The sequence below is a fragment of the Myxocyprinus asiaticus genome, chromosome 33, assembly GCF_019703515.2.
Source record: "Myxocyprinus asiaticus isolate MX2 ecotype Aquarium Trade chromosome 33, UBuf_Myxa_2, whole genome shotgun sequence".
Taxonomy (NCBI): domain Eukaryota; kingdom Metazoa; phylum Chordata; class Actinopteri; order Cypriniformes; family Catostomidae; genus Myxocyprinus; species Myxocyprinus asiaticus.
In genome coordinates this window covers 25600937-25614356 of record NC_059376.1, presented here as the reverse complement: position 1 = coordinate 25614356, position 13420 = coordinate 25600937, and the positions used below count along the sequence as shown (strand labels likewise).

Genomic DNA, 13420 nt, shown 5'->3' with positions numbered 1-13420 from the left:
GTGATAACAGGTATAATGTTTACGTCTTTTTATGTTTATGGACCGGCCCATTCATTTCCATTGTAAGTGCCTGACTGTACCTGAATTCTTCTTTTCTTTTTAAATGAGGGATGAGACTGGTAATCAACATGCCACAAATGCTTTTAATTAAGCTTAACTTGCATTTAACCTAGATTAATCGACATCCCTTATAATCCCAGATCAACAGTGAATCTAGCTCTGCATTAAACAGTTTATATCATTGATTTGATCACATCTCAAAGTTTATAGTGAACATTTCTCATTTATTTGGGTTTATTTACTAGGCAGAGGCTTCTGCCCTCTGCAGGTAATACAAGAGTTAGTACAATACTGAAAAATGCTGTAATGTTTTTGTTGTGGTCCTGAAGTGCTCTCCAGCCTGCTGTGCAGATTGCATTAAATGGCATCCTCAGTGATGAGGAGCGCTGTGCTTGTTTCTCCAGTGACTGCACTGGAATTTCTGGGGGAGGAATTCCTGTTGACAGGTGAATAACAATTATAAGGGCCTTGCTAAAGGAGAGACCAGTGCCATGTATCACAAAAAAAGAAAAAAGAAAGCAGAACAAATTCTGGATTCCAGGATTGGTTTTAGTTTTACAAAACTCACCAAATCCAAATCAGGCTTCATTAGGGTCAGGATTGGGGAGTAACGGAATACATGTAACGGGAATACATATTTAAAAGACAAAATATAAGTAACTGTATTCCACTACAGTTACAATTTAAATCATTGGTAATTAGAATACAGTTACATTCAAGAAGTATTTTGATTACTGAAGAGATTACTTTGCATTTTATTGTCATTTGTTTCATTTAATATTTAGTCCTTTCAGATGGAAAACATTTATACATATAAATGATGTGATCCAAAGTGCATTTGAACAGCAGTGAATCACTTTCTTATGATGTGTTACATTCATATGAGCCGACAGAGAAGTAAGATTTGAAGTAAGTTTGGAGCAGAAGAAATAGAAATAAACCTTGTGTAAATTGTCGACTTTACGCTTAGCTAAAATGCTATTTCTAGCCATTTTACATGCAGGTTACCAGGCACGGTCATATTTTTTTATCAAGAAAATTCACGTTAGATCATAATTTCTTTTTTTCTAGTAAGACCTTTGATATTAGGGCAAAAGTCATATTCTTGATAATAATTTGATTTTTCTTGTTTTAGAAACAACACTGCATTAGATATTTTGGTTTTTCAGAGAATGTATTTTTAACATATGTATTTTGTCTTACTGTACTGGCAGAGTTTTTATAGTCAAAACAAGTGAAAAAATCTACCAGTGCTGAAGAAGTAATCCAAAGTATTTAGAATACGTTACTGACCTTGAGTAATCTAACGGAATATGTTACAAATTACATTTTACAGCATGTATTCTGTAATCTGTAGTGGAATACATTTCAAAGTAACCCTCCCAACCCTGATTAGGGTTACGTAGTATCAAGATGCTCGTTACCAACTTTCTCTATCAATTCAGAGTTTGATCCCGAGGTTATGATTAATTCACCTGCGCGTTTACACGAATGAAGCGAACAGCCAATCACGTGCGAGACAGCACGAGTCACATCTCGTGAGAGAGTCAGCGAGATTTACTTCTCTGCTGAAGATGTTTATGAAAATTATGATAAATTATAAGAATTTAAACACAGTTATAACAGCACAAGAGAACGTTAAAAAATATGATCAAAACACATTTACACAACATGAATAATCACTATGAAATCAGGAATAATTATCTATAATACATTCACACAAAGTGTCTTTAAAGTGTCTTTAAACAAATGCAAGACTGCCAAAAACATATTTCTTGCAATAAATAATGATCATAAATAGCTTATTTTGTACATTTATAAAGTTGTCTCATTGAAGTGCACTTTAAATTGGAGTGAGAGATTCTGGGGGAGTGACTGTCACTTTGCAGCTGATTGGTCCAGAATTTGGATGAGATATCTGATCGGGAACATAACCTGCCCCAGAACAGGTTAGACGATTAGCGTATGTTACTATGGCAAGGAACCCCGATGAAAGCCTATCCACTTTACTGGTACCGCGAATTAAATGTTTGTTTAAACTAAGTTTAAACTTATCTAGCTAGCTGCTTAAGCCTGCTTTGTGACATAGGCCACAGGGCTAGTTGTCACAAGCGCTATAAGAGTTTGAGCCAAAAGTCCAAATACACATGTACCTCCCCTAATGTTTACATGTACTTTAAAGCCTAGTGTACACTACACGACTGAAGCTCGTCTCCTTTGGTGTTTTGATTTGGCGACTGGTCTGCGACGATACTGTCACGTTCAGAAACAGATTAACCCAGATGTAGACCATAGTGCAAACCAAAAGACTTTTATTAATGAAAAAACAAAGCTGGGTACAAAACAGACTACAGCCAACTTTGCTGGGAAAACAAAAGACCCATGATGGGGCAAAATCAAACAAAAAACAAACTGGATAAACGAACTTAGGAAAAGAAAACCGGACAGGATGCAATGGACCCCAATCTAGAAAACCGAATGGACAGGAGAAATGACAACGAACCGGCACAGACAAGCACACACAAGGGGAATATAAACAGAAGGAAATGAGGAGGGTAACGAGGAGGGCAGGTGGAACAGATTACAAAGTAAATAGGTAAATGAGGGGGTGGGGTATCACTAAAGACTGAACTGACACAAGTGCACATGGCAATTAGAAAAAACATAGCCACCCACACAACACTAGTGTCAGGATCCAGCCAAAAAACGATACTCAAGACTAACCTGATTGGCAGTATCCTGACACTTGATACACAAGACAGAACAAACACAAAAACACAGGTGCCAGGTCCTGACTCTGAAGAAAAGACTTAACTAGAGTGTCGGGAACCTGACAGGTACGTCTCAAATCTCACGAAGAACGGTTGTGTAGTGTGCGCACTCCTGCAACATGTCAAGACTTGTTGCAGACGATACGACAGATTTCAAACCAGCTAGATATCTAGATGTGTTGCCCTCAGAAGTGTGCAATGTCCCGATGTGTGAGAGACCGACAATGAACCACAGCCAATTAAATATAATATAGAGAGCGCATGAGGAGAGCAATGTATTGGGAAGAAGGAGACAAAAAAATTATTTGAAAAAATACATAAATCACCCACATCTCCCTACCCGTATCTTTATTATTTTTTAAAATAATTTAATATTATTTTCATGAATAAACTGTGTGAGTTTGTGAATGAATTTCATCATTGTTAAAGATGTATTCATATTTCAGCGATCCGTTTGAATGGGACAATGGTAAAGATAGCTGTAACTGGGTCCAAACTGTTGCGAATGAATTTTGTCATTGTAAAAGAACTTTTCAGTTTTCTGCAATCTGTTTGAAATGGGACAACGGTAAAGATAGCTGTAACTCTCTGGGTTCAAACTGTTTTGAGATTTGTCCACTTCAAACACATTCAGAGATTGGGCTCATAGTGCCACAGCAGTGGAGCACCACCTAATAAAACAAGATTAAATTTTCCCGGTTATGTGCAGATTTAAAGGGAAATAACCACATGATTGGAAATTTTTAAAAAGCTAATGCATGTACATATAAAATAACTTTTTACGAATTTCTTCAGTGTGTCTGATACTAACATGCAGAAACACAGATATGAGAAGCACGCACATTAGAAGCTCAGTTACAGGTATTGCACTAAAATAACTGCTCTAAACATCAGGTTTGCTTATAATTAAAAGGAAGTGAGCACTTGTATTTAGGGCTTTCTTTCTCTTTTACTTTTTTGTGCATTATTGTCATTAAGTAATACATAGAAGTATGTCCTCATGAAATCAGAGACTCTCTCCTTGAAATCCGAACACAAGTGGTCAAAAGAGAGGAGCAGGTGTAACAGTGATGCTTTTTGCTCATGCACTTATGATCGGTTCACCCAGTAACAGGTGTACAGAGGACCTCAGTCGGAGATGAATGGTCATGTAGTTGATACACCCAGTCTGCGATTAGTTCTGTAGTGTGCACAACGAAAAATAAGACTGTGAGTTGCAGAGCGCCAACTGCAAGTCGTGTAGTGTGTGCTTGGTTTAACCAGTGTTGGGTGTAATCAGATTACAGAGTAATTAGTTACTGTAATCTATTTGCTTTTTACATTTTAAAAGCATTACATTTTTAAATACTTGTAATCAGATTACTGTTACTGACTTTGAGTTATTACTTTTAAGTATATTACTTGGGTTACACATATTTCTAAATAATATTATTTATGTAGAATACATAAAAACATGAATTACGTTAATGCTGTATGTACATATGTTTGCATTTCTGTGGCAGCTAAAAGGCGTGTAAAGACATTTTTAATTTGATGAGCAAAATGTGTTTTAGAAAGTAACTTAAAATGTAAGTAATTAGTAATGTGAAGTAATCAGTAAAGTTACAATTCTAGATAAGTAATTAGTAATCTGTAGTGGATTACTTATATTGAGTAACTTAGCCAACACTGACAGTAACCCACACCACTGCTTTAATGACAGGTTCCATTGTGACATATTACCCCATATAGTATGACAACATAAGAAATATTCACTGGAGTACAAAGTGTGTAATGCATGTAGGATACATTACTGAAGGCTGAGGGCAGTGCAATTACATTGTTATTAAACACTGATAAACATTGTGGTTCACATGTAAGTCGGTGAAGGACCAATCCTCTCTGTGTATAGTCTTCATACACCTTCTACAAAATGTACATCTTTGAAGGTTCTCCATAATTATCGTATCCATGGGATATGACCTAGGAAATGTACACTGTTTGGAGAAAGACAGTCCAATTATTTTATTTCATTTGGAAGTCATCTTTGGGACAAGGAAGACAACCTAATTGTTTTTGGAGTGTGTCTTATCAGCCTTAGTTCTGGAGGGCAATGCCTGAAGCTGATTGGAGCTGCAAGACTGGGTGCTTGACATACATTGGCTGGAAGGTGAACCCCATCCACTGTTAGGCATATCATTGGCCCACAATTCCCTCCTACAACTAGAGGCAGAATCTGGTAATGTTCTGTCCCTCTTCTCCTGCGTTTAGAACTGTCTTCTGTATTCAGCACTTATGACTGGCCCAAGCTGGGACTCTTTAGTGTTGGTGGGTGGGACTGTTTTCAACCAGCTGGTGCTTTGCAAGCCCAGAGGGTCCAAAACTGATGGCCAGACCCAGGTTGAGAGACATCCTCTAGGCCACAGTGGAGTAATTTTTAGCCTTTGCTACCTTTAGAAATCTGGATGGCTGGTGTCTGCCTCAGACGACCGCAGCGTTTGTTTGTGGAACGTCAACACACTGGGTGTGGATGCAGGTTGTGGTGAGGAATCACCAACATGTCTGCGGGTGCTTTACGTGTACCATGCCTGAGTGTTCTGTGCCAGGCTTATGCCCAGTCATGTATTCAATGCAGGAGAAAAGTGGTGCGTGTCTGCTCTGGGAATGGGGAGGTGAAGGCAAGGTAGGGCGTACTTTTAGAGGGCATATGTCAGGTGGGGTAATGGCTCTGGCTGCCAGTGAGGGCAATGTGGGGAGTAGAGGGAGATGGTTAGCTACTGGTGGGGCATATGGTGGGAGAAGAATGTGGAAAGTGCCAAAAGAGAAGAAAGTGAGGAAACACAGGCTGAACCTCAGGTGGATCTGGGTTTGAAAGGGTGAGGTTGCCCTAAAGTGGTCCGATTCTTAGGTGAGGGTGGACTGAAAATAATTCTGGTTTGTACTGACCAGGGAGAGGTGTGCCTTGCTCAGGGTGAAACCTGGAATGTCATTTAGCAAGAGGGAGCAGAATTCCAATTATATTGAGTGATGGAGGTCACAAGCACCCAAGTCCAGAATTCAGATTCTATTGTGTGGTTGTGTGCAGTGGGTAACCTGAATGGAGGTGTCTAAGTTGCGGGTGTGTTACTAAGGGCTGGTGAGGGTAAAGTTCACTCTGTTCTTTGGGTAAAGGGGCTATTTGGAGGATGCTGGGGTTTGTGTCTTTTCGCATCAAGCTCCGAGGGACTGGTGCACAGGTGGAAAATAGAACTTAGCTGTGCTAAGCGATGGCTGACTTCTGCAGTTACCCTGTCGCAGAAACGAAGGTCGTACCTGTGTGGTGACCGAAGAGGGTCACTGCTGCTTTACACCGAAAGGGAGGAGAATTACAGAAGAAACAAGGAAGGAGGAAACGGGATGGATTTAAAAGATAAGAAAAAAGAGGGCAGGTTAGGGTGACCGAACAGGGTGAGCAAGAAGCAGCTGAAAATACCACAGCAAGTAAGAATAGTGTCAATGACAACATTGACTGTCCTCTGTCTCCAGTCAGCACCCTATTTGGTGTCCATTGAAAGCAAGGTGTGACTCCTGTATGTGAGCAACAGGGAGTGTTACACTACAAGTCGAGACGGGTGTGTAAGAACATTAACCATAGAGGACAATGTTATGATGGTGTGTAGAGTTCAGCGGGCCTTCAGGGGGATGGAGTGGCTGTAGAGGTTTCAGTTTCTGGGATCCAGTGGACCTGAACTTCAGTGAGACACACTGAATGAGAGAATAGAGGAGGGAAAAATCAATAGAGAGATGGAGGAAGGAAGAGAGAATGAAAGTGTAGCCAAGGCTCGATTTGTAATGGCTGTCTTTCACTCAGTTAGCTTTGTTATTGGGACCCTCACCAACAAGAGAAGCTATTATCAGTTGCCTGTGGAGGTGGACATCAATCCTGGGTCTACAGAATCCCCGATACATACCCACTTAGACTTTCATACACACAAACTTGGGCAGAGTAACCTGGTGTTCATTAAGCATGGAGCTGTCATGGCATCTCATTCTTTAGAGTCTACAGAAACTGATCTGAATGGACATACCTAGAAGGAGGGGCTACATGGGTGGGGCATTGGCTGTGTGTGTCGCCTTGGTAGTATCACCAAGGTTGGATCAAAACCTTGGGAGGTTCTTTTTACTGGAGGGGAGGATACCACAGTGAGTGTACTAACTGTAGAACTGCAGAGTGGAACTGTGAATTTGCTCGCTGTTCTAACAGACCATATTTCAAATGTTCGCACACTGGCTGCTGTCAGAAGAGGAAAAAATAGTGAAAACGGAAAGGATTCCTCCTCTTTCTCTTCTTTGGTCTTCTCAGCGGGGGGAAGGGCCCAATTGCAGTGTTGCTTGATTCGTTTGGATGAGCAGCAGGATCAGCTGATCTGTCAGGTCCCTCAGATTGCTGGCCATTGATTAGATGAGCAGTAGGAGCGGAAGCGGAACCGACACAAGACCGTCAGTATGGACCCTGAGACAAGGTGTGTGTGTATATGTGTGTTAGTGTTTATTAAAATGCTTTCTACTCTCCAAGTTTGCTTCTAGAGTTTGGGATAAGGATTTCAAAGTGTTTTATGTTGTTTTAATGGTTTGTTGCTGATGGTTTGACCACTTGACCATTTCTCACCACTAGAGGTCATACAACACTAAAGTACCCCCCTACATTGTAGTGATGTAAACAATTTTATTCTGGTTTTAATGTGCAAATCCTTTTTCATTTTTGCAGGTACGTGTCTATGTTAGTGGTGTGTGATGGGACTGAATGTGTCCTGGCTCTGGGGTGTAGTGATGGTGCAGTAAGGTGATTTGAAATGATGAGAAAATAAATTATTTTCAAGAAATAAATGTTCTAACATTCTGCAACTGTATTTATTCATGTTTAAATGATTGTGTGTTTGTTTTCCATGCTAGGTTAGTCAGTGTGATTGAAAGCAATAGGAGGGTTGAGATGCTTTGGGAGTGTGTTTACCATCAAAGGTGTGTGCTCAACATTGCCACCTACAAGCTGGAGGACACCATGGCAAATAGTAAGCAGATGATACTTTGTGTTAATTATTAAATATATTAAAACTTTTTAAATAAATCTTTTATAACTTCTTTTTCCCTCTTTCCTACCACTCTTTCTCTCTCTCTTTCTCTCTCTCTCTCTCTTCTTCAAGCTTTTTTTGCTGTTCAGTGCCGCTACAGATGGTTGAAATGTGTGTGGGATTTAACAGCAGTTTTGAACAGTAAGGCCAATGTCAGCAGGCAGGGTGAGTCATACAAACTAAAGACCATAATCTTGCTTTTTATTGATGTGATTATGTTTTGCTTCAGTTTTTGTGACAGCCATTGTTGTGAAGAAGTGGTTGTTTGTAACTGTGTGCTTATTTGCTTTAGTTATTATGAATTAAAAATTATTTGTATTTGTCTATTATGTGTTAATGTAATGTAATTTTATGTTTGAAGTAAAGTTGAATCAAGACCAAACCTGGCCCATAGATGGGTCGGAACAGAGTGTCAAATCTAAGATGAGCCCAAAATGGCCCACTCTTTTTATTTCTCCTCTGTGTGAGTAGACCCAGATGCATGGATTCTCATAGGCGTGATTTTACAATGTTTTTGCTCTGATTCAAAGATAAGAAATGTGTGCTTATTTAAATTCATAATAATTAATTTTTTCATTAATTACAAACCCAAACATGACACTAACCCAAAGATATGCATGACTGACCTGAACCTGGCCCTAAACCTGACAATTTGTAAGGCTCCTTTCAGGCCCAGGCCATGTAGCAGACCTATAAAATGTTAATCTTTGTTTATTCTATTAATGAATTACCATATGTGTGCTTTAGGTCGGTCAGCCCCATTCTTTTCCATACCTGTCCATCAAAGTGGAGTACTCTTGCTTTATCAAAATTGAAAGCGGAAGGACAAATGCAGGAAAACCACATCTCATTGATCAGTGGTGGAGATGATGGACAGCTGTCTGTGCTGCATCTCAGGATAGAGCATGAACAGCAGGAGAATGAAGGCGTGTCATACAGTTACTTTCTTTAGTCAGTGGCCCTGGCACATTCGGCCCTGCTTACTGAGTTATGTTTGCTAAGCCACACCCTGTTGGTGTCCACCTCACCAGACCAACGCATTTGTTTGTGGAATGTAAGCAGTGATGAGCTCTGCCCAAAGAATGTACTGTTCTCGTACACAGCAGATGCTGCAGGTTTGTGGGCGTGGCATGGGGCTGGGCTAGAGGGAGGAGCTTGGGTGGTTGTTTGTGGTCAGTTTCAATTAACTGATGGAGGGAGGGACGAACTGAATGAAACTCTTAACAGGAGAAAAGAAGAGGAGGAGGGAAGGAAAGTGATAGTTTCACACTGTTTTCTGAGGACATAATACTTGCTTAAAATAACATGATTGATAAGTTAAGAAGTCAAAAATTTTAATTGTAAAGTTAGAATTTTTCAAATAGAGATGTTAAATGTTTTAACTGTTTTACTGTGGTGCAGAAGGCCTTGTTCTGTCTAAGGAAAGTATCTAATGGATATTCCGTGTCAACACAACAAGAGGTCCCTGGCTAAAAATGGTGTTTTTGATGTTTTTACTGGTGAAAAATAAAAACAACATAAATTATAATCAAAGCCAAAATATTGCAGATGTACATTTCTGGAATCCAAAAACTAGTTGAAATTGTTAACTTAAGAGCCCTAACTGAAGGGCCTGGGTAGCTCAGTGAGTATTGACGCTGACTACCACCCCTGGAGTTGTGAGTTCGAATCCAGGGTGTGCTGAATGACTCCAGCCAGGTCTCCTAAGCAACCAAATTGGCCCGGTTGCTAGGGAGGGTAGAGTCACATGGGGTAACCTCCTCATGGTTGTGATTAGTGGTTCTCGCTCTCAATGGGGCGTGTGGTAAGTTGTGTGTGAATCGTGGAGAGTAGCATGAGCCTCCACGTGCGGAGTCTCTGTGGTGTCATGCACAACGAGACGTGATAAGATGCGTGGATTGACTGTGTCAGAAGTGGAGGAAACTGAGACTTGTCCTCCGCCACCCGGTTTGAGGTGAGTAACCGCGCCACCACGAGGGCCTACTAAGCAGTGGGAATTGGGCATTCCAAATTGGGAGAAAAGGGGATAAACATTTTTTTTTTTAAAGAGTCCTAACTGAAGAGCCACAGGTGTCGCTTATTCTTAATAGTGTGTTTTTGGACTCTCGAAAATCGAGATTTTTACATTATTGTTTTTATGTGAATATATAAAAGTACATTTCTAGTTTCAACATTATTTGTACTTCAGATCTTTGTTTTGTTGAACAAGATAAGCTAGCTTCATACCAGGTGACCCACATTTGTTTTTTCAACCCTTGAAAATGTGTAAAATTTTCACATGGAGCCACATCAAAAGCACCAAAGCTATGAGATTTAACCACTTTAGGCCTTAAAAATGAAGATACCAAAAGGAAAGTTGATTTTGAACCAGAAATTAAAAGGATATTAATATATCTGAAATACTTCTGGAGTTTAATATACACCAACTTACAACACTAAATGGTGTTTTTTTTTTTTTTTGGACTCACAAAATTGCCATCTAATACAACAAGGGGTGCTGAAGTCAACTAATTTCATTAATAGACCTACAGTACTCATATTTGTGTAAAAATAATGATGCTGCCACCTTTGTAAGGTTATTTCTTATTTGTTTGTGATACATTATTTGTGATACATAATATAATGTATCAGTGTTTTCCTGGGCTGCATGCCAGCAGGTATGCACGTGTGTGTGTGTGTGTGAGTGTGAGTGAGTGAGAGAGAGAGAGAGAGAGAGAGGGTACACAGAGTGTTGGGGGGCTTTGGCTGTGCAACTAAGAATAAATATTTCACCCCCTTCTCCAGTTTCCTTTTGTTCATCATCTTAGTGGCTCGATGGCCAACCCCTTTAATCCACAGCAGAATGAATGAAAGCAAGGGAGGGAAGGAAGAAAAGCATGAAGGGAAAGACAAAATCTAAAAGTCTTATTAGGATTTACAGACTGAATGTTTACAGACTGAATGTGTCCTTTTATTTCATTTGTTAGATATTGAGATAAGAGTGTATGTGAATATGCATGATGGAATATGAAGAAGACTGAGAATGAAGAAAAAAAAAGAAGAATTTGTAAACGTTGAGATGATAAAATAATTATGTAAGTATGGAAGAACTTTACACCTAAGACTATTGTACTATAACAGTTCATGAACTTATGTGACTTGTAAGGCTCATGTTGTGTCTCAGTGTGCTGAAGTGAGTTACAGTATGTCTGTGTGTGCCCAGATCTTTAGAAAAAGGATGTCACGATTTAGTGAAGCCTTTAAAGAAGACAAATCTGGAAAGAAGAACTTGAGGATGAAGCAACAGAAAAAATATGCTGAAAATGATAAGGTATGGCTGTTCCTGAGCATACTTGCATATTTATAAATGTACAGTTGAACGGTCTCTTATTAGCAACAGTCATTTAAGCAACATCGTACCAGTTTTGAATCATGCTTGCATGTGTGATGATGACCATACAGGCCAGTGGGGTCATGTGGAGAGATAGGCTTCCTCTGATTGGTTCGTCAGGCAACAGAACTGCAGGTATAGTTAATAAATAACCTGCAAATAAATAACTATCAATAGTGCATTGATTTAATGTGTTGGCTATTTATTATATTAGGACAAAATGTGATTTGACAAGATAACGGATTTAGGGTTCTTTTTGCATTTTAAAGGCCATTGCAATTGATGGAACGCTAAGCAGTTCTCTCATGCGTGATGTATAAAGTGTGTGTTTACATTGGTCTTTGTTCCTCCTGTCTACACAATGTTACCTGAGCTTGTCAATGAACAATGCAAGTACAAAACACAAGGAAATTCAGAAGGTGCTTAATTAATTAGCTACTATTATCAAAACATTGATCTTTTTAAGGGGACTTGTCAGTAGTGTAGATAATTGTAATTGAACAAGTGTGATATAAAGTTAAAGAAACGAGGAATTAGAGCTGTGTCCATCTTTTTTCATAATTCGATCCTAATATTTCTTTGCCTATGTTATTTTTAGTGAGGCCTGCTTTATCCACTCCTCAGCGCCCTCCTCAGTCTGAGACGAGAAAACGTGGTCGTCTCCCCATCTCCTCTGCTGCCCTCCCTGACAGCATGGCGCCCTGGGAAGGCTCTTCCCACTCTGAGTCTTCTTTGATCAGTTTCCAAACTCCAATTTCACCCTTTCCTCCTGCCCACTCCAAACCAATCACAGCACCGGACCCCCTTGCCCAACTTCCCCCTTCTCAAATTAAAAACACTCAGCCTGAAAATGGGCAGACTGCCAGGATAAAACGTAAGCCCCTCCCACCAAGATTTCCCCCTAGACCTCCCCGTTTGCCCCCTCTGAGGCAAGTCACAAATCTCAGCTTCTCGCGAAGTTTCACGTTTTCATTTTTTGAGCTGCCGGTTTACCAGTCAGCACGGAACAGAGCGGAGAGACTCAGAGATCTAACTGTGCTACTTAAGCAATTTCATTACTAAAGGAAAAACATGATAAATCTAGTGCAGAAATGCATCCATTGGAAAAAAATGTTAAGCAAATTTACATTAGACTCTTACAATTACCAGGACAAGACTGCACACCACTTTTATATTCTGTTTGGGGTGCATACACGAGTATTTTTTGTTGTTGTTTGTTTATGTAGCATTGGTTGATATGACAGTGGTTTAGGACTTTTTATTGACACCAGTCGGTGTGAATAAAGCATCCCGCAAAAGCAAACATTTTCAGTTACTGATGCCATTGTAGAAATGTGCTATTTACAGTCAGCCATGATTATTTATTCAGTGAGTGATAGTGTTTAGTAATAACTGGCTAAAAGTTCTCATTTGTTTGTTTGGTATGCAAAGCGACTCTAAAAGTAAAAAAGGTGTGCTTCAGTGTCAGAAATTGACTTTACAATTATGGGGCAACATTTGCACTCTGCATCCCGGGGGCATTTTTTACCTTTAAGAGGGCAATTATTTTCTAACTATATAAAAATATACTGTAAGTCATTGTAGAGCCGAGGAGGGCGGGGCCAGGCTGGAATGACGCACGCCCGGTCCTCAATCAGCCTGATGGGGCGCGCGAGGGATGAAGGCGGCCGGGGACGACAGTTCGAGAGAGAGAGAATGACAGGCAGCTGTACTGTGTGTTTATAGTTGTGTGTTTTAAGTTGTTTATTAAATTATTATTTAAGTTGTCAAGCCGGTTCTCGCCTCCTCCTTTCTGGGTTTCGACACCTGTGTAAGGGGGTTCAGTGGAAAGGAGGAGGCGAGAACCGGCTTGACAACTTAAATAATAATTTAATAAACAACTTAAACAAAAACACACAACCAAAAACCACACAGTACAGCTGCCTGCAATTCTCTCTCTCCCGAACTGTCGTCCCCGGCCGCCTTTATCCCTCGCGCGCCCCATCAGGCTGATTGGGGACAGGGTGTGTCTCATTCCAGCCCGGCCCCGCCCTCCTCGGCTCTACAGTCATCTTGTTAGGTTAAATACTTAACTTAAAGAGATAAAATGCATAACTAGGCCTAGAATAGAATATTAAAACTTATATCAGATG

At 40.0% G+C, this 13420-nt stretch overlaps 1 protein-coding gene and 1 pseudogene across 1 annotated transcript; both read left to right on the top strand.

The window, feature by feature from the left end:
* Nucleotides 1-436: 436 nt before the first annotated feature.
* LOC127424694 (WD repeat-containing protein 6-like) lies at nucleotides 437-9662 on the top strand (annotated as a pseudogene).
* A 113-nt stretch (nucleotides 9663-9775) lies between these two features.
* Nucleotides 9776-12548, top strand: LOC127424704 (uncharacterized). The gene is made up of 4 exons (XM_051670106.1): nucleotides 9776-10992; nucleotides 11121-11228; nucleotides 11360-11423; nucleotides 11887-12548. The coding sequence occupies exons 2-4, from the start codon at nucleotides 11136-11138 to the stop codon at nucleotides 12348-12350; spliced, it is 621 nt and encodes a 206-aa protein (XP_051526066.1). The 5' UTR covers nucleotides 9776-10992; nucleotides 11121-11135; the 3' UTR covers nucleotides 12351-12548.
* The last annotated feature ends 872 nt before the right edge of the window (nucleotides 12549-13420 follow it).